The sequence below is a fragment of the Coregonus lavaretus genome (assembly GCF_964263955.1).
Source record: "Coregonus lavaretus genome assembly, contig: HAP1_SCAFFOLD_282, whole genome shotgun sequence".
Classification (NCBI taxonomy): Eukaryota; Metazoa; Chordata; class Actinopteri; order Salmoniformes; family Salmonidae; genus Coregonus; species Coregonus lavaretus.
In genome coordinates this window covers 382,856-410,106 of record NW_028162929.1, presented here as the reverse complement: position 1 = coordinate 410,106, position 27,251 = coordinate 382,856, and the positions used below count along the sequence as shown (strand labels likewise).

The following is a 27,251-nucleotide window of genomic DNA, read 5'->3' as shown; positions in this document are numbered from 1 at the left end:
TTAAAGAATAAGTGTATATATATGTATGTATATGTATTTATATGTGTGTGTATGTATGTGTATGTACGTATTTGTATTTATTTATATATATTTGCAAGAAGAAAAAAAAAACATATGGGGGATTGGAAGTGATGCAGACAATTACATTGATGGAAGTTACAATCTATCTGCAATATTGAAGCTGATCTACACCCTAAAAAAAAAAGGGAAAAAAAAAAAAAAAAAAGGGGAAAAAAGTGTTAAACAAGTCAAGATATATTTTATATTTGAGATTATTCAAGTAGCCACCCTTTGTCCTGATGACATTACATAATGACAAAGTTTGACTGCAGAATTTATTAAGCAGCATTGATGCAAAAGCACTGTTGGTCTAATCGAGGCTTTACTAATATGCACCACACAGAACACACTGCAACTGCCTCTGCAAAACAATGCTGGAAGGCAAACTCAGTGTTCCATTGGAAAGTGTTCCAAGCCAAAACGCCATGACCGTCCGTCTGATCAAGGCGCCGCCATGAGCAGAGCGCACGCAGAGCGAGCTGCGCGCAGGGAGCGAGTGACAGGTCAGAGAGGAGCAGCTAATGGATTTACTAAAAGGAGGAAGTTGTTTATGATTTGGGGTTTCGGCCCAGGCATTACATTTGGCAAAAGCCATCTGGCCTGGGTAGGGTAGGACTCTAAGTAGGACTGATTTATATGAGGAAGTCGCCGTTGTCATAATGACCTAAGGCTAAGCAAACCGGTTTCATATCTAGGCTGACACTCCCTCACAGCTGTTGGAGTGAGAAACAAACACTTAGATATCCAATATTCACTCAGTCGATACCAACTATTCTCCTGACTAGGCATGGGTCGAACTACAGCCCCTGTGCCAAATGGAAACCTCAAGACACAACTGAACGGGAATAACTTAAAAAGCGCCATTTATAAGAAAAATGGATACCACAATAAGGCACAGGTATGTATAATTATTCGCAGTAGATGTTATGGGGCGTTGTATATTGTGCAACATCTTGAGTAGCTTAACTTTTATTCTCTGTATGAGTGTTTATCTGTAAAAATAGCGATAAAAACAAAAAACAACATATGAAATGCTCTGGACAGCCCTGACTTCGGCCACCTCATTCTCTTTCACCCTTTTCGGGCATTCCAAAGACGTGGCTTCGTGGTTCCCACCACAATTACAACATGTCACATTTTCATCACTTTTAAAACACATGAAAGGAATATTTTACATCTCTTCAACATCGACTTCCCACAAGACTCCAGATATTACCCCCTTGAGGGGTGCCCTGTTTCCGAAGAGACACACAGGACACATCACACTTCTCAAATCGGGTGAGATGCAACACACGCTCCTTCTGATCCTCAGAAGAACAAAAAATCTAAACCAGCCCGCCTCTCATGATCCTCACAGCCTTCCCTTTACCCAGCACTCTCTCCACCACTTTGGAGACAGTGCCTTCGGAAAGTATTCAGACCCCTTGACTTTTTCCGCATTTTGTAATGTTACAGCCTTATTCTAAAATTGATAAAATCACTAAAAATCCTCAGCGATCTACACACAATACCCCATAATGACAAAGCAAAAACTGATTTTTAAATATTTTTGCTAATTTATTTTAAAAATATTTAAAAAATACCAGATTTACATAAGGATTTACAAAGCAAAAACAGATTTTTAGACATTTTTGCTAATTTATTTAAAAAATATTTTAAAAAATACCAGATTTACATAAGGATTTAGATTGTTTTGTATACAAACCCTTTGATATGAGACTCGAAATTGAGCTCAGGTTCATCCTGTTTCCATTGATCATCCTTGAGATGTTTCTACAACTTGGAGTCCACCTGTGGTAAATTCAATTGATTGGACATGATTTGGAAAGGCACACACCTGTCTATATAAAAGGTCCCACAGTTGACAGTGTATGTTAGAGCAAAAACCAAGCCATGAGGTCGAAGGAATTGTCCGTAAAGCTCAGAGACAGGATTGTGTTGAGGCACAGATCTGGGGAAGGGTACCAAAAAATGTCTGCAACGTTGAAGGTCCCCAAGAACACAGTGGCCTCCATCATTCTTAAATGGAAGAAGTTTGGAACCACCCAGACTCTTCCTAGAGCTGGCCGCCCGGCAAAACTGAGCAATCGGGGGAGAAGGGCCTTGGTCAGGGAGGTGACCAAGAACCCGATGGCCACTCTGACAGAGCTCTTGAGTTCCTCTGTGGAGATGGGAGAACCTTCCAGAAGGACAACCATCTCTGCAGCACTCCACCAATCAGGCCTTTATGGTAGAATGGCCAGACGGAAGCCACTCCTCAGTACAAGGCACATGACAGCCCGCTTGGTGTTTGCCAAAGGCACTTAAAGACTCTCAGACCATGAGCAATTTGGTCAGATGAAACCAAGATTGAACTCTTTGGCCTGAATGCCAAGCGTCATGTCTGGAGGAAACCTGGCACCATCCCTACGGTGAAGCATGGTGATGGCGGCATCATACTGTGGGATGTTTTTCAGCGGCAGGGACTGGGAGACTAGTCAGGATCGAGGGAAAGATTAGCGGAGCAAAGTACAGAGAGATCCTTGATGAAAACCTGCTCCAGAGCGCTTAGGTCCTCAGACTTGGGCGATGGTTCACCTTCGAACAGGACAACGACCCTAAGCACACTGCCAAGACAAAGCAGTAGTGGCTTCGGGACAAGTCAAGTTTGTAGCGTCAAACTTCCTGCAAACTACTGTAAATGTAAACTTTAAAACTTGTTTTTTTCCTTCTCTTCCGCTAAAATGTTTTACCCGGTGAGGTGGGGCTGGGGGATGTGGATGTAGGGGTACTGAGTGATTTTTTTGTGGCCCCCACCCCTATCAAAGCCTCACCTGTTTTGAGCCCTACATTTTTTGCAAAAAAATAAATAATACAATAATAATTTGCCTGTTTTGCATGTTATTTTGGCATTAATACATGTCACATATAATACACGCCCATCTGAAATTAGCCCGCCCAACTACCTCATCCCTATATTGTTATTTATTTTGCTCATTTGTACACCAGTATCTCTATTTGCACATCATCTCTTGCACATCTATCATTCCAGTGTTAATACTAATTGTAATTATTTTGCACTATAGCCTATTTATTGCCTTACCTCCATAACTTGCTACATTAGCACACACTGTATATATATGTATTTCTGTTGTATTTTTGACTTTGTTTTGTTTTACCCCATATGTAACTCTGTGTTGTTGTTTTTATCGCACTGCTTTGCTTTATCTTGGCCAGGTCGCAGTTGTAAATGAGAACTTGTTCTCAACTGGCTTACCTGGTTAAATAAAGGTGAAAAAAATAAAAATAAATAAACATATCAGTTTGCTAACCAATGTAAAAAATAATAATATATCATCGCGTTAATAAAGCCGCATACAAACATGGTCTCTGTTGCTTTTCTTGAGTAAAGCAGCTCCAAAATACAGGTGTTTCAGCCTAGCTCAGTGCTTTCTGTGGTGGAGGGGCAGCCAGCTCAGTGCTTTCTGTGGTGGAGGGGCAGCCAGCTCAGTGCTTTCTGTGGTGGTGGGGCAGCCAGCTCAGTGCTTTCTGTGGTGGTGGGGCAGCCAGCTCAGTGCTTTCTGTGGTGGTGGGGCAGCCAGCGGAAAATACGAAGCCTAGGTGTTGGTAATGTTCTCAAGTATCTCAGTGTTCTGTCACCTGTAGGGACAGTATGGCACCACCAAGTCTAAGGGTAGAGCTCGAAAATTCAAGCCCCTTGGGTGCTGCCATAGAGTTTCGTTAGAAGTGCCCATCCAAGAAGACTCAAGGTCATTGGCCACAGATAAAATGACGTCAAATTACGTTATAGCTACAGTAGCTTTGATTGGACGGATCATGTCAACATCATACTTTCAAAATCTTATCTAGCAGTTGTCATCATGAATCAAGTCGACAATCCTACTGGCAAATCCTTTTTAATCCTTATATGAAGAGGAATAATGGAAAGATTAAATGTGTTGGTGCTCATCGGCCATTGGACATAAAATAAAATAAACACAAGTTGGAAATCGTAAATTCAACAATGAGTGGTTTGGATGGAATCAGTGACAGTGGCTAACTGCAAGCAATCACTAGCCTGCTATTCAGTGGAGTGGATTACGGTTCTCTTTTCGAAGTTTAAAATAATAAACATTCAACATTGGCCATGCTGTCAATGAAGCATGATTTGTGCCACGCTCAAAATAACTGTTTACTCGGAACTGCAAAGAACTGAAGTCTGAAGTGAAGACAACTGGGAAGTCAGGAAAAACTGAATGGGAAAATAAGTTTTGAACGGTCATCCAACTCGGTATTGTAAATCCGGAACTCTTTCTAGAGCTACGAAATTAGATTAACGACGTCAGACTTTGATAACAAAATTTTCCCACAAAGGACCCCCGCGCCAACTTCCTGTTCAAGTGAGCACAGCACAACAAGATGAATCCAAAAATGTATTGTATGCTGCTGTAGGCCCCGTGCAGGCCTCCTGTAGCTCAGTTGGTAGAGCATGGCGTTTGCAACGGCAGGGTTGTGGGTTCGTTTCCCACGGGGGGGCAGTATGAAAATTTATGCACTCACTAACTCTAAATCGCTCTGGATAAGAGCGTCTGCTAAATGACTAAAATGTAAATGTAATATGCCAGGGAGATATGTATACTGTAGCTAAGAAAGTAATACTAAGTGTACAGTGGCTTGCGAAAGTATTCACCCCCCTTGGCATTTTTCCTATTTTGTTGCCTTACAACCTGGAATTGTCAATTGACAATTACAACCAAGGCACTGTATGTTGTTTAGTAAGCTGTTAGTAGCTCATGTGCCTCACCCTAATAATTATTGGTCTATTTACCCCTCAGAATTTCTCCTACTCTTCTGACTTGGTGGTGCACATGTAGCCTATAACCTGTTTTAGAGAAATGCCATCATCGAATATTGTAAGAGCTTTCATTGTCTGCTGATATATCCCCTTTATTTATCCTACGGTTCTGACTTGGTGTACAGGGAGAACACTGTAAGAACGGCCCATGTTCTGAATTCTGTCGCTGTACATTTCAAAAGTGCTGAACAAATAGTTATATTGACTACGTCCATCCTAGCTCGCTTATTAATGTCTTAATCGAAATTACGGATTGCCTCTTATCTGCTCGTCGTCCCCTTATGAAATAGTTTGTACATCTCAATTGTCAGTAGAAATCACATTTGTTTAAGCAAGTCAGCCCTATTTAAAAAAAGTAGTAAATGAGGCTGAATGAACTGTTTCTCCGCTGATAGCCAGGTGTAGCAGTGGTAAGGTGTTGGGACTACTGTTGGGACAGCTTTATGGAGGCCCTAACAGTTTGTGGGCACCGTTTGTCATCGTTATAGTGCAGTTAATGTATTGTTTAGTGTTGTGTTGTGTAGTGGCTTTGCTGGCATGCATCCCACTATTTTTTTGTTTTTTTGCCCCACCAAGATTTACATTCTAAAATCGCCACTGATGTGAACACATGCAAATCCGATTTGGTAACTTGCTGTTTGGACAGTTTAGTAGTCCAAAATGGATTAGAAAAACAACTGATTTGAGCATTGAGGCCTGCAGTGTGAACAAGGCTAATTACATGAGGATTGGGGATCCTAGATCAGTTGGCTACCTAGGGGAAACTTCAAAGTCAGTGCTATCTGGGATCCTTGGAACGTCCCTACATCTACCCTTACCCTAACCATTTTAAAATGTAATCACCAAGGACCAAGGATAGCACGGACTGAAACTTCACCCTGGAGCCAGCTCACCCGTCATTACCGAGGTTTCATGCAGCGGTATGAGAGCACTAATGAAAATTGAAATATTAGATTAGATTCATGTCCATTTTTGGATTCAGTATGAATGAGGAAATTATATTCTAACAACACGATTCATTCACATTGGCGTCCCCATGCAGAGGGACAGTTGATAGTGGTGGTGGTAAATATAAATTACAATGTAATATTCCATGTTCAGATTACACCTAGAATACACCTGAATAGGTTTTTTTTATTACATTTTTACACTGTGATAGGAAAAGTACTTACAATATCATAGTGGCTCAGTGCACACATCCAAACACACAACATTACTGTCAACAGGATTCCTTCTGACAACTACTGACTGTATGTCAACAAGGTCATTCTGAAGGAAAACTACTGACTGTCAACAAGGTCATTCTGAAGGAAGACTACTGACTGTCAACAAGGTCATTCTGAAGGAAGACTACTGACTGTATGTCAACAAGGTCATTCTGAAGGAAGACTACTGACTGTCAACAAGGTCATTCTGAAGGAAGACTACTGACTGTATGTCAACAAGGTCATTCTGAAGTAAGACTACTGACTGTATGTCAACAAGGTCATTCTGAAGGAAGACTACTGACTGTATGTCAACAAGGTCATTCTGAAGTAAGACTACGTTCATGATTTAAGCTCTAACAGGTGTCTCCATCCACTCTTCTTGACAGTTTAAAACTTTCTGAGAAATAGCCATTATTTACTATTTTACACCTAGGGTTACTATACATGATTTTAACCCAATTTATAAGAGATTCTCCAAAATTGAAATGCTCCAGGCATTTATAAATAAACTCCAGTCGTACTTTATCAAATGCCTTTTCGAAGTCTGCTATGAATAGCAGGCCTGGTTTCCCATATTTTCCATAGTGTTCTATTGTTTCCAGTACTTGCCTTATATTATCTCCAATGTATCGTAATGTAAAAAACCTGTCTGATTAGAATGAATAATGTCCAACAATACCTTTTTAATTATATGCGCTATACATTTTGCTATAATTTTTGCATCACAACACTGAAGTGTAAGGGGCCTCCAATTTTTTTAATGGACTGGATCTTTATATTTTCCACTTGTATCCTGTTTCAGTAATAATGAAATCAGACCTTCTTCTTGAGTGTCTGATAATCTACCATTTACATTGGAGTGGTTAAAACATGCTAATAACGGTCCTCTTAGTATATCAAAAAAGGTTTGGTATACCTCGACTGGTATGCCATCCAACCCTGGAGTTTTCCCGGACTTAAAGTCTTTAATTGCATCCAGAAGTTCCTCCTCTGTAATTTCACTGTTGTTGTTGTTGTTGTTGTTGTTGTTGTTGTGTGTCGTTACCCTGACAGTTGTTGTTGTTTGTGTGTCGTTACCCTGGCTGTTGTTGTTGTTTGCAGAGGTTTCAGAGACCAGAGTCCTTTGAGCAGGCTCCCATGTACGTAGCCGTGATGACATACCTGGGGTTCGGCATCGTCACTCTGTTTGGATACTTCAGAGACTTCCTCAGAGCAATGGGCCTGGAGAAATGCCAAATCGCCAATGAGAGAGAGGAGCAGAAGGTGAGTGTGTGTGGACAGTGCATTCGGAAAGTATTCAGACCCCTTGACTTTTTCCACATTTTGTACGTTACAGCCTTATTCTAAAATTGATTAAATTGTTATTTTTCCTCATCAATCTACACACAATACCCCATCATGACAAAGCAAAAACAGGTTTTTAGAAATCTGCAAATGTATAAAACATTTCAAACTGAAATATCACATTTACATAAGTATTCAGACCCTGTACTCAGTACTTTGTTGAAGCACCTTTGGCAGCAATTACAGCCTTGATTCTTCTTGGGTATGACGCTACAAACTTGGCACACCTGTATTTGGGGAGTTTCTCCCATTCTTCTCTGCAGATCCTCTCAACCGCTGTGAGGTTGGATGGGGAGCGTTGCTGCACAGCTATTTTTAGGTCTCTCCAGAGATGTTCGATCGGGTTCAAGTCCGGGCTCTGGCTGGGCCACTCAAGGACATTCAGAGACTTGTCCTGAAGCCATTCCTGCATTGTCTTGGCTGTGTGCTTAGGGTTGTTGTCCTGTTGGAAGGTGAACCTTCGCCCCAGTCTGAGGTCCTGAGCGCTCTGGAGCAGGTTTTCATCAAGGATCTCTCTGTACTTTGCTCCGTTCATCTTTCCCTCGATCCTGACTAGTCTCCCAGTCCCTGCCGCTGAAAAACATCCCTACAGCATGATGCTGCCACCACCATGCTTCACCGTAGGGATGGTTCCAGGTTTCCTCCAGATGTGACACTTGGCATTCAGGCCAAAGGGTTCAATCTTAGTTTCGTCAGAACAGAGAATCTTGTTTCTCATGGTCTGAGAGTCTTTTGGTTCCTTTTGGCAAACTCCAAGTGGGCTGTCATGTGCTTTTTTACCGTGGAGTGGCTTCCGTCTGGCCACTCTACCATAAAGGCCTGATTGGTGGAGTGCTGCAAAGATGCTTGTCCTTCTGGAAGGTTCTCCCATCTCCACAGAGGAACTCTGGAGCTCTGTCAAAGTGACCATTGGGTTCTTGGTCACCTCCCTGACCTACGCCTTTCTCCCTCGATTGCTCAGTTTAGCCGGGCGGCCAGCTCTAGGAAGAGTCTTGATGGTTCCAAACTTCTTCCATTTAAGAATGATGGAGGCCACTGTGTTCTTGGGAACCTTCAATGCTGCAGAAATGTTTTGGTACCCTTCCCCAGATCAGTGCCTCGACACAATCCTGTCTCGGAGCTCTACGGACAATTCCTTCGACCTCATGGCTTTGTTTTTCCTCTGACATGCACTGTCAACTGTGGGACCTTTTATATAGACAGGTGTGTGCCTTTCCAAATCATGTCCAATCAATTGCATTAACCACAGGTGGATTCCAATCAAGTTGTAGAAACATCTCAAGGATGATCAACGGAAACAGGATGCACCTGAGCTCAATTTCTAGTCTCATATCAAAGGGTCTGAATACTGATGGAAATACGGTATTTTAGTTTTTTATACACAGTATTAGCAAAAATTCATAAAACCTGTTTTCACTTTGTCATTATGGGGTATTGGGGTCATTATGGGGTATTGGGGTCATTATGGGGTATTGGGTCATTATGGGGTATTGGGGCATTATGGGGTATTGGGGCATTATGGGGTATTGGGTCATTATGGGGTATTGGGGCATTATGGGGTATTGGGGCATTATGGGGTATTGGGGCATTATGGGGTATTGGGGCATTATGGGGTATTGGGGCATTATGGGGTATTGGGGCATTATGGGGTATTGGGGCATTATGGGGTATTGGGGCATTATGGGGTATTGGGGCATTATGGGGTATTGGGTCATTATGGGGTATTGTGTGTAGATTGATGAGGAAAATTGTTTCTTTAATCAATTTTAGAATAAGGCTGTAACGTAACAAAATGTGGAAAAAGTCAAGGGGTCTGAATACTTTCCAAATGTACTGTTATATATGTATTTCTATAAACTAGGGTACCAGTGAGCATTTCTTGTTGTGGACAACTGTTTGGAGCTGTTACAAAGTCATTAATAGTAATTAGCCATTTGTTTTCATGTCATTACATTAAGATAGAAAGGGGGAAAATAGATACATTCAAGATAATTCAGGAGTTGAATCAAAACCTATAAAAAAACTTGGATTAGCAAACACAACGTGCCATTGGAACACAGGACTGATGGTTGCTGATAATGGGCCTCTGTACACCTATGTAGATATTCCATAAAAAATCAGCCGTTTCCAGCTACAATAGCCATTTACAACATTAACAATGTCTACACTGTATTTCTGATCAATTTTATGTTGTTTTAATGGACAAAAAAATTGCTTTTCTTTCTAAAACAAGGACATTTCTAAGTGACCCCAAACTTTTGAACGGTAGTGTATATCAAACCATTTAAAAATGTCGACCCTGATGTCACACATTGGCCCCTTTATTTATAGAAAGACCCATATATACTATACAGACAGATCCACAGCCATGCATTTACATTTTGCATTACATTTACATTTAGGTAATTTAGCAGATACTCTTATCCAGAGCGACCTACAGATTTGCAGTCAACTAAGATATGTAAAACAGGGTGCCATGTAGGGAACAGGGTGGTATGTAGGGAACAGGGTGGTATGTAGGGAACAGGGTGGTTTATAGGGAACAGGGTGGTATGTAGGGAACAGGGTGGTATGTAGGGAACAGGTTGCCATGTAGGGAACAGGGAAGTATGTAGAGAACAGGGTGGTATGTAGAGAACAGGGTGCCATGTAGAGAACAGGGTGGTATGTAGGGAACAGGGTGGTATGTAGGGAACAGGGTGCCATGTAGAGAACAGGATGGTATGTAGGGAACAGGGTGGTATGTAGGGAACAGGGTGGTATGTAGGGAACAGGGTGGTTTGTAGAGAACAGGGTGGTATGTAGGGAACAGGGAAGTATGTAGGGAACAGGGTGGTATGTAGGGAACAGGGTGGTATGTAGGGAACAGGGTGGTATGTAGAGAACAGGGTGGTATGTAGAGAACAGGGTGGTATGTAGGGAACAGGGTGGTATGTAGGGAACAGGGTGGTATGTAGAGAACAGGGTGGTATGTAGGGAACAGGGTGGTATGTAGGGAACAGGGTGCCATGTAGGGAACAGGTTGCCATGTAGGGAACAGGGAAGTATGTAGAGAACAGGGTGGTATGTAGAGAACAGGGTGCCATGTAGAGAACAGGGTGGTATGTAGGGAACAGGGTGGTATGTAGGGAACAGGGTGGTATGTAGGGAACAGGGTGCCATGTAGAGAACAGGATGGTATGTAGGGAACAGGGTGGTTTGTAGGGAACAGGGTGGTATGTAGGGAACAGGGTGGTATGTAGGGAACAGGGTGGTATGTAGGGAACAGGTTGCCATGTAGGGAACAGGTTGCCATGTAGAGAACAGGATGATATGTAGGGAACAGGGTGGTATGTAGGGAACAGGGTGCCATGTAGGGAACAGGGTGGTATGTAGGGAACAGGGTGGTTTGTAGGGAACAGGGTGCCATGTAGGGAACCGGGTGGTACAGTGGTCTAAGGCACTGCATCGCAGTGCTAGCTGTGCCACTAGAGATCCTGGTTCGAATCCAGGCTCTGTCCGTAGCCGGCCGCGACCGGGAGACCCATGGGGCGGCGCACAATTGGCCCAGCGTCGTCCAGGGTAGGGGAGGGAATGGCCGGCAGGGATGTAGCTCAGTTGGTAGAGCATGGCATTTGCAACGCCAGGGTTGTGGGTTCGATTCCCACAGGGGGTATGAAAATATATATATATGTATACACTCACTAACTGTAAGTCGCTCTGGATAAGAGCGTCTGCTAAATGACTAAAATGTCAATGTAAATGTATGTAGGGAACAGGGTGGTATGTAGGGAACAGGGTGGTATGTAGGGAACAGGTTGGTATGTAGGGAACAGGGTGGTATGTAGGGAACAGGGTGATATGTAGGGAACAGGTTGCCATGTAGGGAACAGGTTGCCATGTAGGGAACAGGGTGATATGTAGGGAACAGGGTGGTATGTAGGGAACAGGGTGGTATGTAGGGAACAGGGTGGTATGTAGGGAACAGGGTGGTATGTAGGGAACAGGGTGGTATGTAGGGAACAGGGTGCCATGTAGGGAACAGGTTGATATGTAGGGAACAGGGTGGTATGTAGGGAACAGGGTGGTATGTAGGGAACAGGGTGGTATGTAGGGAACAGGGTGGTATGTAGGGAACAGGTTGCCATGTAGGGAACAGGTTGCCATGTAGGGAACAGGGAAGTATGTAGGGAACAGGGTGGTATGTAGGGAACAGGGTGGTATGTAGGGAACAGGGTGGTATGTAGGGAACAGGTTGATATGTAGGGAACAGGTTGATATGTAGGGAACAGGGTGGTATGTAGGGAACAGGGTGGTATGTAGGGAACAGGGTGGTATGTAGGGAACAGGGTGGTATGTAGGGAACAGGGTGGTATGTAGGGAACAGGGTGGTATGTAGGGAACAGGGTGCCATGTAGGGAACAGGGAAGTATGTAGGGAACAGGGTGGTATGTAGGGAACAGGTTGATATGTAGGGAACAGGGTGGTATGTAGGGAACCGGGTGTTTTATGAAATTGTATATGCAGGGCTCCCTTGTAAAAGAGACACTGGTTTCAATGGTGGCTCCCTAAATAAAGGTCAATAATTTGCATGTTATTACACGTCCCTTATCTACTCTACACTGTAGTCAATTCAATTAGGAAATATCCGTTTTAAAGTTTCAGGAAGTGATGTTAAATTACTGAAAGGAACATGGTGTTATAACCTAGTCCCACATCTGTTCGTGATGTCCTGTTGTGACAAATAGGAGTTCACAAGACAACACAAACAGACCTGTGACCAGGCTAGGTAATGACAGTAGGATTTGATTTGACTTGAGGAGATGACAAGATAACACAAACTACCTGCCCAACGCTCTAACCGCTGGCTACCTGCCCAATGCTCTAACCGCTAGGCTACTTACCCAACGCTCTAACCGCTAGGCTACCTACCCAACGCTCTAACCGCTAGGCTACCTACCCAATGCTCTAACCGCTAGGCTACCTGCCCAACGCTCTAACCGCTAGGCTACCTGCCCAATGCTCTAACCGCTAGGCTACCTACCCAACGCTTTAACCGCTAGGCTACCTGCCCAATGCTCTAACCGCTAGGCTACCTACCCAACGCTCTAACCGCTAGGCTACCTGCCCAACGCTCTAACCGCTAGGCTACCTGCCCAATGCTCTAACCGCTAGGCTACCTGCCCAATGCTCTAACCGCTAGGCTACCTACCCAACGCTCTAACCGCTAGGCTACCTGCCCAATGCTCTAACCGCTAGGCTACCTGCCCAATGCTCTAACCGCTAGGCTACCTACCCAACGCTCTAACCGCTAGGCTACCTGCCCAACGCTCTAACCACTAGGCTACCTACCCAATGCTCTAACCGCTAGGCTACCTACCCAACGCTCTAACCGCTAGCCTACCTGCTGTGGTTGATCTGATCTAGTGTTAATGAACTCTGTGAAGTGCTCTGCTCCTCAGAGATAGAACTAATGATCTCCATCATGGAAAATATACAGATAATAATTCCCAGCAATAGAGGGTAGGCAACAACACATCCAGGACCTCTATACCAGCCCTAGAGGGTAGGCAACAACACATCCAGGACCTCTATACCAGCCCTAGAGGGTAGGCAACAACACATTCCCCACCACACAGTCCCCTGCCATCCAGGACCTCTATACCAGCCCTAGAGGGTAGGCAACAACACATCCAGGACCTCTATACCAGCCCTAGAGGGTAGGCAACAACACATCCAGGACCTCTATACCAGCCCTAGAGGGTAGGCAACAACACATTCCCCACCACACAGTCCCCTGCCATCCAGGACCTCTATACCAGCCCTAGAGGGTAGGCAACAACACATCCAGGACCTCTATACCAGCCCTAGAGGGTAGGCAACAACACATCCAGGACCTCTATACCAGCCCTAGAGGGTAGGCAACAACACATTCACCACACAGTCCCCTGCCATCCAGGACCTCTATACCAGCCCTAGAGGGTAGGCAACAACACATCCAGGACCTCTATACCAGCCCTAGAGGGTAGGCAACAACACATCCAGGACCTCTATACCAGCCCTAGAGGGTAGGCAACAACACATTCACCACACAGTCCCCTGCCATCCAGGACCTCTATACCAGCCCTAGAGGGTAGGCAACAACACATCCAGGACCTCTATACCAGCCCTAGAGGGTAGGCAACAACACATCCAGGACCTCTATACCAGCCCTAGAGGGTAGGCAACAACACATTCACCACACAGTCCCCTGCCATCCAGGACCTCTATACCAGCCCTAGAGGGTAGGCAACAACACATTCACCACACAGTCCCCTGCCATCCAGGACCTCTATACCAGCCCTAGAGGGTAGGCAACAACACATCCAGGACCTCTATACCAGCCCTAGAGGGTAGGCAACAACACATTCACCACACAGTCCCCTGCCATCCAGGACCTCTATACCAGCCCTATAGGGTAGGCAACAACACATTCCCCACACTGTCCCCTGCCATCCAGGACCTCTATACCAGCCCTAGAGGGTAGGCAACAACACATCCAGGACCTCTATACCAGCCCTAGAGGGTAGGCAACAACACATTCCCCACACAGTCCCCTGCCATCCAGGACCTCTATACCAGGCGGTCAGAGGAAAGACTCCAGCCACCCAAGTCAGACTGTTCTCTCTGCTACCGCTCAGCAAGCGGTACCGATGCACCAAGTCTGGAAACCAACAGGACCCTGAACAGCTTCTACCCCCAAGCCAAGCCATAAGACTGCTAAATAGTTAGTCCGGGTAGCTATTTGGTTAACTTTTTAACTGTCTGCATTGACCCTTTTTGCACTAACTTTTTTGACTCATCACATACGCTGCTGCTACTGTTTATTATCTATCCTTGTTGTCTAGTCACTCTATTCCTAGTTATAAATTATGTACATATCTACCTCAATTACCTCGTACCCCTGCACATCAACTTGGTGCTCGTACCCGTGTATATAGCCAAGTTATCGTTACTCATTGTGTAATTATTATTACTTTTATTATTAGGTGTTATTATATTTATATTTTTTATCTATTTTCTTCCTCTCTGCATTGTTGACAAACAAAATTGTATTGTATTTGAGTAGTGCACTGCACCACCACTCTAAGTATTCAATCATACTTACCGGTATAAAAACCATGTAGTAATCATGCTGTGCTGTGATACTAAACCTGTTTCAATATGTCCTCAGGATTTTGTCCCGCTGTATCAAGACTTTGAGAACTTCTACACCCGTAACCTGTACATGAGAGTGAGAGACAGCTGGAACAGACCTATCTGCAGTCTGCCCGGCCCTGTGTTTGACGTGATGGAGAGGGTGTCCCCAGATCACAACTGGACATTCAGGTACTGACACTTATTCACCTTGAATCCCAAATCAACCCCTACTTATTCACCTTGAATCCCAAATCAACCCCTACTTATTCACCTTGAATCCCAAATCAACCCCTACTTATTCACCTTGAATCCCAAATCAACCCCTACTTATTCACCTTGAATCCCAAATCAACCCCTACTTATTCACCTTGAATCCCAAATCAACCCCTACTTATTCACCTTGAATCCCAAATCAACCCCTACCCCATATGCACTTGTAGATCGGAGATGATGTAAGCGTGGCAGCAATATGGTGGTAGCTTCATCGTGCCTTCTAAAAGATGTATATGTGGTAGCAATATGGTGGTAGCAATATGGTGGTAGCTACATCTTGCTCTCTGAAATGCTTGTTGTCATCCAATCCTGTCAGACCTAAACATGTGTCTAGGCTGTAGGGGCTAGGGGTTGATAAACTAGTATCTAGGGTGTAGGGGCTAGGGGTTGATTTGGGATTCAGACTCACACTGGCCATAAATGATAATCAGTGTCAAGTGTTAAGAGCTAATTGAATAACGCAAATATTTATTCATTTGTTTGTGAAGGTTTGTTTACTGTGTTGTTAACTGGTAGACTCAGGGTGAATATTAGCTTATTGTTAACTGGTAGACTCAGCGTGAATAATAGCTTATTGTTAACTGGTAGACTCAGCGTGAATAATATCTTATTGTTGTTTACTGGTAGACTCAGGGTGAATAATAGCTTATTGTTAACTGGTAGACTCAGGGTGAATAATAGCTTATTGTTGTTAACTGGTAGACTCAGGGTGAATAATAGCTTATTGTTAACTGGTAGACACAGGGTGAATAATAGCTTTTTGTTAACTGGTAGACTCAGCTGGAATAATAGCTTATTGTTAACTGGTAGACTCAGCGTGAATAATAGCTTATTGTTGTTAACTGGTAGACTCAGGGTGAATAATAGCTTATTGTTGTTAACTGGTTGACTCAGGGTGAATAATAGCTTATTGTTGTTAACTGGTAGACTCAGGGTGAATAATAGCTTATTGTTGTTAACTGGTAGACTCAGGGTGAATAATAGCTTATTGTTAACTGGTAGACTCAGGGTGAATAATAGCTTATTGTTGTTAACTGGTAGACTCAGGGTGAATAATAGCTTATTGTTAACTGGTAGACTCAGGGTGAATAATAGCTTATTATTGTTAACTGGTTGACTCAGGGTGAATAATAGCTAATTGTTGTTAACTGGTAGACTCAGGGTGAATAATAGCTTATTGTTGTTAACTAGTAGACTCAAGTGAATAATAGAGTATTGTTGTTAACTGGTAGACTCAGGGTGAATAATAGTTTATTGTTGTTAACTGGTGGACTCATGGTGAGTAATAGCTTATTGTTGTTAACTGGTAGACTCAGGGTGAATAATAGCTTGTTGTTGTTAACTGGTTGACTCATGGTGAATAATAGCATATTGTTGTTAACTGGTAGACTCAGGGTGAATAATAGCTTATTGTTGTTAACTGGTAGACTCAGGGTGAATAATAGCGTAGTGTTGTTAACTGGTTGACTCAGGGTGAATAATAGCTTATTGTTGTTAACTGGTAGACTCAGGGTGAATAATAGCTTATTGTTGTTTACTGGTAGACTCGGTGAATAATAGCTAATTGTTGTTAACAGGTAGACTCAGGGTGAATAATAGCTTATTGTTGTTAACTGGTAGACTCAGGGTGAATAAATGCTTATTGTTGTCAACTGGTTAACTCAGGGTGAATAATAGCTTATTGTTGTTAACTGGTAGACTCAGGGTGAATAATATATTATTGTTGTTAACTGGTAGACTCAGGGTGAATAATAGCTTATTGTTGTTTACTGGTAGACTCGGTGAATAATAGCTAATTGTTGTTAACAGGTAGACTCAGGGTGAATAATATATTATTGTTGTTAACTGGTAGACTCAGGGTGAATAATAGCTTATTGTTGTTAACTGGTAGACTCAGGGTGAATAATAGCTTATTGTTGTTAACTAGTAGACTCAGGGTGAATAACATGTTATTGTTGTTAACTGGTAGACTCAGGGTGAATAAATGCTTATTGTTGTCAACTGGTTAACTCAGGGTGAATAATAGCTTATTGTTGTTAACTGGTAGACTCAGGGTGAATAATATATTATTGTTGTTAACTGGTAGACTCAGGGTGAATAATAGCTTATTGTTGTTTACTGGTAGACTCGGTGAATAATAGCTAATTGTTGTTAACAGGTAGACTCAGGGTGAATAATAGCTTATTGTTGTTAACTAGTAGACTCAGGGTGAATAACATGTTATTGTTGTTAACTGGTAGACTCAGGGTGAATAAATGCTTATTGTTGTCAACTGGTTAACTCAGGGTGAATAATAGCTTATTGTTGTTAACTGGTAGACTCAGGGTGAATAATATATTATTGTTGTTTACTGGTAGACTCAGGGTGAATTATATATTATTGTTGTTTACTGGTAGACTCAGGATGGAAAATAGCTAATTGTTGTTAACTGGTTGACTCAGGGTGAATAATATATTATTGTTGTTAACTGGTAGACTCAGGGTGAATAATAGCTTATTGTTGTTAATTGGTTGACTCAGGGTGAATAATAGCTTATTGTTGTTAACTAGTCGACTCAGGGTGAATAATAGCTTATTGTTGTTAACTGGTAGACTCAGGGTGAATAATAGCTTATTGTTGTTAACTGGTAGACTCATGGTGAATAATAGCTTATTGTTGTTAACTGGTAGACTCAGGGTGAATAATAGTTAATTGTTGTTAACAGGTAGACTCAGGGTGAATAATAGTTTATTGTTAACTGGTAGACTCAGGGTGAATAATAGCTTATTGTTGTTAACTAGTAGACTCAAGTGAATAACAGATTATTGTTGTTAACTGGTTGACTCATGGTGAATAATAGCATATTGTTGTTAACTGGTAGACTCATCGTGAATAATAGCTTATTGTTGTTAACTGGTAGACTCAGGGTGAATAATAGCTTAGTGTTGTTAACTGGTTGACTCAGGGTGAATAATAGCTTATTGTTGTTAACTGGTAGACTCAGGGTGAATAACATGTTATTGTTGTTAACTGGTAGACTCAGGGTGAATAAATGCTTATTGTTGTCAACTGGTTAACTCAGGGTGAATAATAGCTTATTGTTGTTAACTGGTATACTCAGGGTGAATAATATATTATTGTTGTTTACTGGTAGACTCAGGGTGAATAATATATTATTGTTGTTTACTGGTAGACTCAGGTTGGAAAATAGCTAATTGTTCTTAACTGGTTGACTCAGGGTGAATAATATATTATTGTTGTTAATTGGTTGACTCAGGGTGAATAATAGCTTATTGTTGTTAACTAGTCGACTCAGGGTGAATAATAGCTTATTGTTGTTAACTAGTTGACTCAGGGTGAATAATAGCTTATTGTTGTTAACTGGTAGACTCGGGTGAATAATAGCTTATTGTTGTTAACTGGTTGACTCATGGTGAATAATAGCTTATTATTGTTAACTGGTAGACTCAGGGTGAATAATAGCTAATTGTTGTTAACAGGTAGACTCAGGGTGAATAATATATTATTGTTGTTAACTGGTAGACTCAGGGTGAATAATAGCTTATTGTTGTTAACTGGTTGACTCAGGGTGAATAATAGCTTATTGTTGTTAACTGGTAGACTCAGGGTGAATAACATGTTATTGTTGTTAACTGGTAGACTCAGGGTGAATAAATGCTTATTGTTGTCAACTGGTTAACTCAGGGTGAATAATAGCTTATTGTTGTTAACTGGTAGACTCAGGGTGAATAATATATTATTGTTGTTAACTGGTAGACTCAGGGTGAATAATAGCTTATTGTTGTTTACTGGTACACTCGGTGAATAATAGCTAATTGTTGTTAACAGGTAGACTCAGGGTGAATAATAGCTTATTGTTGTTAACTAGTAGACTCAGGGTGAATAACATGTTATTGTTGTTAACTGGTAGACTCAGGGTGAATAAATAATTATTGTTGTCAACTGGTTAACTCAGGGTGAATAATAGCTTATTGTTGTTAACTGGTAGACTCAGGGTGAATAAATGCGTATTGTTGTCAACTGGTGGACTCATGGTGAGTAATAGCTTATTGTTGTTAACTGGTATACTCAGGGTGAATAATAGCTTGTTGTTGTTAACTGGTTCACTCATGGTGAATAATAGCATATTGTTGTTAACTGGTAGACTCAGGGTGAATAATAGCTTATTGTTGTTAACTGGTAGACTCAGGGTGAATAATAGCTTAGTGTTGTTAACTGGTTGATTCAGGGTGAATAATAGCTTATTGTTGTTAACTGGTAGACTCAGGGTGAATAATAGCTTATTGTTGTTTACTGGTAGACTCGGTGAATAATAGCTAATTTTTGTTAACAGGTAGACTCAGGGTGAATAATAGCTTATTGTTGTTAACTAGTAGACTCAGGGTGAATAACATGTTATTGTTGTTAACTGGTAGACTCCAGGTGAATAAATGCTTATTGTTGTCAACTGGTTAACTCAGGGTGAATAATAGCTTATTGTTGTTAACTGGTAGACTCAGGGTGAATAATATATTATTGTTGTTAACTGGTAGACTCAGGGTGAATAATAGCTTATTGTTGTTTACTGGTAGACTCAGTGAATAATAGCTCATTGTTGTTAACAGGTAGACTCAGGGTGAATAATAGCTTATTGTTGTTAACTAGTAGACTCAGGGTGAATAACATGTTATTGTTGTTAACTGGTAGACTCAGGGTGAATAAATGCTTATTGTTGTCAACTGGTTAACTCAGGGTGAATAATAGCTTATTGTTGTTTACTGGTAGACTCAGGGTGAATTATATATTATTGTTGTTTACTGGTAGACTCAGGTTGGAAAATAGCTAATTGTTGTTAACTTGTTGACTCAGGGTGAATAATATATTATTGTTGTTAACTGGTAGACTCAGGGTGAATAATAGCTTATTGTTGTTAATTGGTTGACTCGGGGTGAATAATAGCTTATTGTTGTCGACTCAGGGTGAATAATAGCTTATTGTTGTTAACTGGTAGACTCAGGGTGAATAATAGCTTATTGTTGTTAACTAGTTGACTCAGGGTGAATAATAGCTTATTGTTGTTAACTGGTAGACTCAGGGTGAATAATAGCTTATTGTTGTTAACTGGTAGACTCAGGGTGAATAATAGTTAATTGTTGTTAACAGGTAGACTCAGGGTGAATAATAGTTTATTGTTAACTGGTAGACTCAGGGTGAATAATAGCTTATTGTTGTTAACTAGTAGACTCAAGTGAAATACAGATTATTGTTGTTAACTGGTTGACTCATGGTGAATAATAGCATATTGTTGTTAACTGGTAGACTCAGGGTGAATAATAGCTTATTGTTGTTAACTGGTAGACTCAGGGTGAATAATAGCTTAGTGTTGTTAACTGGTTGACTCAGGGTGAATAATAGCTTATTGTTGTTAACTGGTAGACTCAGGGTGAATAATAGCTTATTTTTGTTTACTGGTAGACTCGGTGAATAATAGCTAATTGTTGTTAACAGGTAGACTCAGGGTGAATAATAGCTTATTGTTGTTAACTAGTAGACTCAGGGTGAATAACATGTTATTGTTGTTAACTGGTAGACTCAGGGTGAATAAATGATTATTGTTGTCAACTGGTTAACTCAGGGTGAATAATAGCTTATTGTTGTTAACTGGTATACTCAGGGTGAATAATATATTATTGTTGTTTACTGGTAGACTCAGGGTGAATAATATATTATTGTTGTTTACTGGTAGACTCAGGTTGGAAAATAGCTAATTGTTCTTAACTGGTTGACTCAGGGTGAATAATAGCTTATTGTTGTTAATTGGTTGACTCAGGGTGAATAATAGCTTATTGTTGTTAACTGGTAGACTCAGGGTGAATAATAGCTAAGTGTTGTTAACTAGTTGACGCAGGGTGAATAATAGCTTATTGTTGTTAACTGGTAGACTCGGGTGAATAATAGCTTATTGTTGTTAACTGGTTGACTCATGGTGAATAATAGCTTATTATTGTTAACTGTTAGACTCAGTGTGAATAATAGCTAATTGTTGTTAACAGGTAGACTCAGGGTGAATAATAGCTTATTGTTGTTAACTGGTAGACTCACAGTGAGTAATAACTTATTGTTGTTAACTGGTTGACTCAGGGTGAATAATAGCTTATTGTTGTTAACTGGTACACTCAGGGTGAATAACAGCTTATTGTTGTTAACTGGTACACTCAGGGTGAATAATAGTTAATTGTTGTTAACAGGTAGACTCAGGGTGAATAATAGTTTATTGTTAACTGGTAGACTCAGGGTGAATAATAGCTTATTGTTGTTAACTAGTAGACTCAAGTGAAATACAGATTATTGTTGTTAACTGGTTGACTCATGGTGAATAATAGCATATTGTTGTTAACTGGTAGACTCAGGGTGAATAATAGCTTATTGTTGTTAACTGGTAGACTCAGGGTGAATAATAGCTTAGTGTTGTTAACTGGTTGACTCAGGGTGAATAATAGCTTATTGTTGTTAACTGGTAGACTCAGGGTGAATAATAGCTTATTTTTGTTTACTGGTAGACTCGGTGAATAATAGCTAATTGTTGTTAACAGGTAGACTCAGGGTGAATAATAGCTTATTGTTGTTAACTAGTAGACTCAGGGTGAATAACATGTTATTGTTGTTAACTGGTAGACTCAGGGTGAATAAATGCTTATTGTTGTCAACTGGTTAACTCAGGGTGAATAATAGCTTATTGTTGTTAACTGGTATACTCAGGGTGAATAATATATTATTGTTGTTTACTGGTAGACTCAGGGTGAATAATATATTATTGTTGTTTACTGGTAGACTCAGGTTGGAAAATAGCTAATTGTTCTTAACTGGTTGACTCAGGGTGAATAATAGCTTATTGTTGTTAATTGGTTGACTCAGGGTGAATAATAGCTTATTGTTGTTAACTGGTAGACTCAGGGTGAATAATAGCTAAGTGTTGTTAACTAGTTGACGCAGGGTGAATAATAGCTTATTGTTGTTAACTGGTAGACTCGGGTGAATAATAGCTTATTGTTGTTAACTGGTTGACTCATGGTGAATAATAGCTTATTATTGTTAACTGTTAGACTCAGTGTGAATAATAGCTAATTGTTGTTAACAGGTAGACTCAGGGTGAATAATAGCTTATTGTTGTTAACTGGTAGACTCACAGTGAGTAATAACTTATTGTTGTTAACTGGTTGACTCAGGGTGAATAATAGCTTATTGTTGTTAACTGGTACACTCAGGGTGAATAACAGCTTATTGTTGTTAACTGGTACACTCAGGTTGAATAATATCTTATTGTTGTTAACTGGTAACTCAGAATGAGTAATATCTTATTTTTGTTAACTGGGAGACTCAGGGTGAGTACTAGCTTATTGTTTTTAACTGGTAGACTCAGGGTGAATAATAGCTTATTGTTGTTTACTGGTAGACTCAGGTTGAAAATAGCTTATTGTTGTTAACTGGTTGACTCAGTGTGAATAATAGCTTATTGTTGTTAACTGGTAGACTCAGGGTGAATAATAGCTTATTGTTGTTAACTGGTTGACTCAGGGTGAATAAATGCTTATTGTTGTTAACTGGTTGACTCAGGGTGAATAATAGCTTATTGTTGTTAACTGGTAGACTCAGGGTGAGTAATAGCTTATTGTTTTTAACTGGTAGACTCAGGGTGAAAAATAGCTTATTGTTGTTAACTGGTTGACTCAGGGTGAATAATAGCTTATTGTTAACTGGTAGATTCAGGGTGAATAATAGTTTATTGTTGTTAACTGGTAGACTCAGGGTGAATAATAGCTTATTGTTGTTAACTGGTAGACTCTGTGAATAATAGCTTATTGTTAACTGGTAGACTCAGGGTGAATAATAGCTTATTGTTGTTAACTGGTAGACTCAGGGTGAATAATAGCTTATTGTTGTTAACTGGTAGAATCAGGGTGAATAATAGCTTATTGTATTATGTTGTAGGTTGGTTCCCGTTAAAACTGTGTAATTCAGTTAGGTTGTTTGAAAGTGAGTGTGTGTGTGTTTGTATATCAGACATGAATGTGTGTAACAAAATTAATAGAAACAGGGTAGAAAGTGATTAGTGCATGTTCATGCTTTATCTGTCAGGTTAACAGGAAAACCCATAGACAACGTGATCAACATGGGTTTAACATCATGAAACGATCTGTGTGTGTGTGTGTGTTTTCAGGTTAACAGGGAAGACCATAGACAACGTCATCAACATGGGTTCCTATAACTACCTGGGTTTCGCTGAGAACAACGCTGATTTCCTGAAGACTGTAGCAGCCAGAACCCAGCAGTATGGTCTCGGGGTCTGCAGCACACGACAGGAAATGGGTGAGCGTTTGTGGCGGGGGATGTGTGTGTGTGTGTGTGGTGGGGGATGTGTGGGTTGGAGGGTGGGGCTGTTTTGTGGGCACTTTTAGGTGTTTGTGAAAGAGGGAGAGGGAGAGAGCTCTTCCCCCTCAATTTAAAATAGGTTAGAACTGAACTGCTCAAAGGGCTCTGGTCAAAATCAGTGCACTGTATTAGGAATAGCTTGCCATTTGGGAAGCAACCCTTGTCTGTGTGTTTGTAGAAAGCCATGACGCACTGGTATTGACTACTTGAGCCACTCCTTTAAAATGGTATCACTCCTCATCTGAGCAGTATTTATAGTCTTCCTGTCTGTTATCTATAGGCTTCCTGTCTGTTATCTATAGGCTTCCTGTCTGTTATCTATAGGCTTCCTGTCTGTTATCTATAGGCTTCCTGTCTGTTATCTATAGGCTTCCTGTCTGTTATCTATAGGCTTCCTGTCTGTTATCTAAGGAGGATCTATAGTCTTCCTGTCTTATCTAAGCAGGATCTATAGTCTTCCTGTCTGTTATCTAAGGAGGATCTATAGTCTTCCTGTCTGTTATCGAAGCAGGATACATAGTCTTCCTGTCTGTTATCGAAGCAGGATCTATAGTCTTCCTGTCTGTTATCTAAGGAGGATCTATAGTCTTCCTGTCTGTTATCGAAGCAGGATCTATAGTCTTCCTGTCTGTTATCGAAGCAGGATCTATAGTCTTCCTGTCTGTTATCTAAGGAGGATCTATAGTCTTCCTGTCTGTCATCTAAGGAGGATCTATAGTCTTCCTGTCTGTTATCGAAGCAGGATCTATAGTCTTCCTGTCTGTTATCGAAGCAGGATCTATAGTCTTCCTGTCTGTTGTCTAAGGAGGATACATAGTCTTCCTGTCTGTTATCTAAGCAGGATCTATAGTCTTCCTGTCTGTTATCGAAGCAGGATCTATAGTCTTCCTGTTTGTTATCGAAGCAGGATCTATAGTCTTCCTGTCTGTTATCTAAGGAGGATCTATAGTCTTCCTGTCTGTCATCTAAGGATCTATAGTCTTCCTGTCTGTCATCTAAGGATCTATAGTCTTCCTGTCTGTCATCTAAGGATCTATAGTCTTCCTGTCTGTCATCTAAGGATCTTTAGTCTTCCTGTCTGTTATCGAAGCAGGATCTATAGTCTTCCTGTCTGTCATCTAAGGATCTATAGTCTTCCTGTCTGTCATCTAAGGATCTATAGTCTTCCTGTCTGTTATCTAAGGAGGATCTATAGTCTTCCTGTCTGTCATCTAAGGATCTATAGTCTTCCTGTCTGTTATCGAAGCAGGATCTATAGTCTTCCTGTGTGTTATCTAAGGAGGATCTATAGTCTTCCTGTCTGTTATCTAAGGAGGATCTATAGTCTTCCTGTCTGTTATCTAAGGAGGATCTATAGTCTTCCTGTCTGTTATCTAAGGAGGATCTATAGTCTTCCTGTCTGTTATCTAAGGAGGATCTATAGTCTTCCTGTCTGTTATCTAAGGAGGATCTATAGTCTTCCTGTCTGTTATCGAAGCAGGATCTATAGTCTTCCTGTTTGTTATCGAAGCAGGATCTATAGTCTTCCTGTCTGTTATCTAAGGAGGATCTATAGTCTTCCTGTCTGTCATCTAAGGATCTATAGTCTTCCTGTCTGTCATCTAAGGATCTATAGTCTTCCTGTCTGTCATCTAAGGATCTATAGTCTTCCTGTCTGTCATCTAAGGATCTTTAGTCTTCCTGTCTGTTATCGAAGCAGGATCTATAGTCTTCCTGTCTGTCATCTAAGGATCTATAGTCTTCCTGTCTGTCATCTAAGGATCTATAGTCTTCCTGTCTGTTATCTAAGGATCTATAGTCTTCCTGTCTGTCATCTAAGGATCTATAGTCTTCCTGTCTGTCATCTAAGGATCTATAGTCTTCCTGTCTGTTATCTAAGGAGGATCTATAGTCTTCCTGTCTGTCATCTAAGGATCTATAGTCTTCCTGTCTGTTATCGAAGCAGGATCTATAGTCTTCCTGTCTGTTATCTAAGGAGGATCTATAGTCTTCCTGTCTGTTATCTAAGGAGGATCTATAGTCTTCCTGTCTGTCATCTAAGGATCTATAGTCTTCCTGTCTGTTATCTAAGGAGGATCTATAGTCTTCCTGTCTGTTATCTAAGGAGGATCTATAGTCTTCCTGTCTGTCATCTAAGGATCTATAGTCTTCCTGTCTGTCATCTAAGGATCTATAGTCTTCCTGTCTGTCATCTAAGGATCTATAGTCTTCCTGTTTGCAATTTACATTTACATCATTTAGCAGACGCTCTTATCCAGAGCGACTTACAAATTCATGCATTCAACTTATGATAGCCAGTGGGACAACCACCTATTTTATTTTTATTTTTATGGGGGGTGGGGGAAGAAGGATTACTTTATACTATTCCAGGTATTCCTTAAAGAGATAGGGTTTCAAGTGTCTCCGGAAGGTGGTCAGTGACTCCGCTGTCCTGGCGTCATGGGGGAGCTTGTTCCACCATTGGGGTGCCAGAGCAGCGAATAGCTTTGACTGGGCTGAGCGGGAACTGTGCTTCTGTAGAGGTAGGGGAGCTAGCAGGCCAGAGGTGGATGAACGTAGTGCCCTCGTTTGGGTGTAGGGTCTGATCAGAGCCTGAAGGTAAGGAGGTGCCGTTCCCCTCACAGCTCCGTAGGCAAGCACCATGGTCTTGTAGTAGATGCGAGCCTCAACTGGAAGCCAGTGGAGTGTGCGGAGGAGCGGGGTGACATGAGAGAACTTGGGAAGGTTGAACACCAGACAGGCTGTGGCATTCTGGATAAGTCGTAGGGGTTTAATGGCACATGCAGGGAGCCCAGCCAACAGCGAGCTGCAGTAATCCAGACGGGAGATGACAAGTGCCTGGATTAGGACCTGTGCCGCTTTCTGTGTAAGGCAGGGTCGTACTCTGTAAATGTTGTAGAGCATGAACCTGCAGGATTGGGTCACCGCTTTGATGTTAGCAGAGAACGACAGGGTGTTGTCCAGGGTCACGCCAAGGTTCTTTGCACTCTGGGAGGAGGACACAATGGAGTTGTCAACCGTGCTATCTATAGTCTTCCTGTCTGTTATCTAAGGAGGATCTATAGTCTTCCTGTCTGTTATCTAAGGAGGATCTATAGTCTTCCTGTCTGTTATCTAAGGAGGATCTATAGTCTTCCTGGGGGCGGCTTATGGTAGCGAAATGAACATCAAATTCTCTGGCAACTTGATTCACCTTTGGCATTGTGTTGTGTGACAAAACTGCATATTTTAGAGTGTCCCCAGCACAAGGTGCAGCTGTGTAATGATCATGCTGTTTAATCAGGTTCTTGATATGCCACACCTGTCAGGTGGATTGATTATCTTGGCAAAGGAGACAAACTCAGTAACACGGATGTAAACAAAATGTGTGCACAAAATGTGATAGAAATAAGCTTTTTGTGCGTATAGAACATTTCTGGGATCTTTGATTTCACCTCATGAAACATGGGACCAACACTTTACATGTTGCGTTCATATTTTTGTTCTGTGTAGTATCTGCAGCAGTGCTCTCCAACCCTGTTCCTAGTGAGCTCCCTTACTGCAGGGTTTCGCTCCAACCCCAGTTGCGCTAGATTAGGGTTGGAGTGGAAACCTACAGGATGGTATCTCTCCAGGAGCAGGGTTGGAGTGGAAACCTACAGGACAGTATCTCTCCAGGAGCAGGGTTGGAGCGGAAACCTACAGGATGGTATCTCTCCAGGAGCAGGGTTGGAGTGGAAACCTACAGGATGGTATCTCTCCAGGAGCAGGGTTGGAGCGGAAACCTACAGGATGGTATCTCTCCAGGAGCAGGGTTGGAGCGGAAACCTACAGGAGGGTATCTCTCCAGGAGCAGGGTTGGAGCGGAAACCTACAGGATGGTATCTCTCCAGGAGCAGGGTTGGAGCGGAAACCTACAGGAGGGTATCTCTCCAGGAGCAGGGTTGGAGCGGAAACCTACAGGATGGTATCTCTCCAGGAGCAGG

At 41.6% G+C, this 27,251-nt stretch overlaps 2 protein-coding genes across 2 annotated transcripts in view; one reads left to right on the top strand and one right to left on the bottom strand.

Annotated features, from left to right (window-relative positions):
- LOC311118679 (BTB/POZ domain-containing protein 3) overlaps positions 1-27,251 on the bottom strand; it is a gene marked incomplete at its 3' end in the record, with an annotated part of 445,507 nt that overhangs the window by 132,725 nt on the left and 285,531 nt on the right. The window lies entirely within an intron of this gene.
- LOC311118676 (serine palmitoyltransferase 3-like) overlaps positions 758-27,251 on the top strand; it is a 119,364-nt gene continuing 92,870 nt past the window's right edge. Inside the window, exons 1-4 of the mRNA XM_084193465.1 lie at positions 758-958; positions 7,204-7,365; positions 14,639-14,793; positions 23,075-23,223. Of these exons, the coding sequence (XP_084049591.1) occupies positions 848-958; positions 7,204-7,365; positions 14,639-14,793; positions 23,075-23,223 (577 nt within the window). The 5' untranslated portion in view covers positions 758-847. The remainder of the gene's footprint in view (positions 959-7,203; positions 7,366-14,638; positions 14,794-23,074; positions 23,224-27,251) is intronic.